Here is a 2,496-nt window from a genome sequence, read left to right on the forward strand (position 1 = left end):
GTTATAATATTCTACATGAATATTATTTGTAATATACTACTCTGTTCAAAAAATTCCAAACATTCATTCCCGAAGACTTTTTAGAACAATTTGATTTCGTTTCTAATGCAAACTCTTTACTTGATAAATTTATACATGATGAAAATGGCCGAAGGCTCAAATCTCGTCTAACATAAATATCTACTGTACACAAACTATTCAACAGATCTCATTTCGTAAATTTACAGATATCAACAACAGATTTACTAACTTAACGGAATTAAAGAGCTGGTTATTACGTTTTACCATATTTTATAAACGAGTTTGCCGTGAAACTTATTGGACAGAGTATATGCATACATATAGAGTTTATGCATACATTAATTGCAGGATTAGACTCCATTACACCAGCAGAATTTTGAATAGTAATCTAAAAAGTCAAATTTTGGTTTATAATATTTGTATATTCGCTTTAACATCAAAAGATTGTTTTATTATAATCATCGTACCGATCCTTTCAGGTTTGGTAATTTAGAAACGTCTATCCTTCCAATATCCCATAATAGTATCTTGCTAACAGGATCAAATGAATATTTTCCTTGATTTGGATTTAGTGTACAATTTAATACTATTTTCGGCATAGGAATTTCTAATGTGACATTTTCTACCTAAATTATTTTGAATACTTTAATAATGCATTAGTTTTTACATTTTTGTACATTATATAAAAAATAAGGGTACATACAGTTCTACCAATAGTCTGTTTTGGTCCCACAGTTATGTCTAATCTGCCACCTCCTGGTTCTTTAAGACTGATATTGTGTCTTACATATATTGGAATAGCTACAATACTTTGTGATCCTATGTGATAAGAAAGAAGACGAAAATTACCATCTGGTGGAATAAAAGAGAGTATTCGTTCTGACTGCAAAAAGAAGAATGTTTTGTTAATAATGAATTTAATAAACTTAAGTATTTTTTTATTCTTACCTCCCATCTTATAAACCTAACACAAGGGTGAAAGCTGACATCATCAAATAATCTGGGATTCATGAAAGAAAGTGTCAAATCTGGCATACCACTTAACTTTATACAGCAATCAATCTATAATTTAAATAGTACATTACAAATGTTATTCTTATTAATATATAAATTGACATTAGTAATATTAAGTAAAAAACACACATAGCCTTGAATTTCTGCAAATATGGTTGCTCCAGTTTTATCAATAATAGCATCCACTTCCTCCACAACATCAAAGTATGCTTCATTATTTGTATATTTAACACCAGTACGTCTCCAAGGAACATTAGATAATTGTCCACTTGGTAATGTTGCACTTACACTGTAATTTATAGGTATAATTAAATACACATGTTTTACTCAAAATATACAACTAAATTACTGACTTAGATTTTCCTGTAACAGTATTTGCAATAGTTCTTAAAATATTTGGTGGTTTAATAAGTTCCTTTAAAATATTAGATTCTGTAGCTAATGGAAAACCATTATCCAACATTTCATCCAATAATTCATATACAACCACATAATTTTCTTTTATGATGGTTTCTGTACATTCACTAAAGTAATCTTCAAAAGTATCCACAACCCTATGCAAAAATTCTATCACAAATAATGGTGGTACTATAACACAAAATTATTATTTAGAATAAATCTCATATTAGAATAATTTACTACTTAAATTTTAATGAATACCTTCTGTCATGCACACTGCAACAAAAAACATATTACAACGATATATGCTAATAAGATAATGATGTGGTGTAGCTATTACAGGCGGTGTATCTTCAGGAGATAAAACTCTTCTTTGTTGATCAAAAAAATAGTCACAGAGTGATCGTGCAACTGCACTTTTCCAATGTTTTTCCATGAATACATCTCTAAATACAGTATTAGTATTTTAACTTTGTGAGATCAACAAGATCCTTGCTTGTAAACATTTATTAATCATACATAAAAGCATTTATTTTTAATACTGTACAATAAGTATAGACTATACATTATAATAAGATTATATGCAGATCTTTAACCAAACACTTGTCAAATACTACATATGTTCCTTTTCCCATAATTTAATGCTTACCCTGAGGAGTTGATAATAAAAAGACTATGTATCATTTTTTATAACAAATTATTTTACACAGCTTACTGTTTGAAATTGTATGTCAATATTATTTTAATACTCTACATTCGCTCGACATATGCCTACGTAATTACAAATTGTACTAACACTGATACATCATGAAACCTATGCATGGTACGTGATATCTGTAAAAGACGTATCCAGTGATATTCTCATCAGTGAAACTTTAACTTAAATAAATATAATATAATTAATACAAAATATAATAACTGTGACAAATAAACACAATATTCAGTGCAAATCTATTAATTGTAACCTATACAATTTTGCTACGTGTCATTAATTATCTTCCATTTTTGCTTTACTTTTATTACTATTAACCTGACAATGGATGAAATTACAAGCTGGGAAGA

The 2,496-nt window shown here is 28.3% G+C and overlaps 2 protein-coding genes across 2 annotated transcripts in view; one reads left to right on the forward strand and one right to left on the reverse strand.

Annotated features, from left to right (window-relative positions):
• Nucleotides 1–274: 274 nt before the first annotated feature.
• LOC108578605 (AP-3 complex subunit mu-1) lies at nucleotides 275–2,163 on the reverse strand. The gene is made up of 8 exons (XM_017941969.1): nucleotides 2,084–2,163; nucleotides 1,696–1,880; nucleotides 1,389–1,623; nucleotides 1,165–1,324; nucleotides 970–1,083; nucleotides 725–904; nucleotides 489–647; nucleotides 275–409 (listed from the first exon to the last, which is right to left on the reverse strand). The coding sequence occupies exons 1-8, from the start codon at nucleotides 2,116–2,118 to the stop codon at nucleotides 275–277; spliced, it is 1,203 nt and encodes a 400-aa protein (XP_017797458.1). The 5' UTR covers nucleotides 2,119–2,163.
• A 78-nt stretch (nucleotides 2,164–2,241) lies between these two features.
• The window catches only part of LOC108578606 (conserved oligomeric Golgi complex subunit 5), a gene marked incomplete at its 3' end in the record, with an annotated part of 3,383 nt that continues 3,128 nt past the window's right edge, over nucleotides 2,242–2,496 (forward strand). Inside the window, exon 1 of the mRNA XM_017941970.1 lies at nucleotides 2,242–2,257. Within this exon, the coding sequence (XP_017797459.1) occupies nucleotides 2,242–2,257 (16 nt within the window). The remainder of the gene's footprint in view (nucleotides 2,258–2,496) is intronic.

This window comes from Habropoda laboriosa, unplaced genomic scaffold, assembly GCF_001263275.1.
Source record: "Habropoda laboriosa isolate 0110345459 unplaced genomic scaffold, ASM126327v1 scaffold45, whole genome shotgun sequence".
In the NCBI taxonomy this organism is placed as follows: Eukaryota; Metazoa; Arthropoda; class Insecta; order Hymenoptera; family Apidae; genus Habropoda; species Habropoda laboriosa.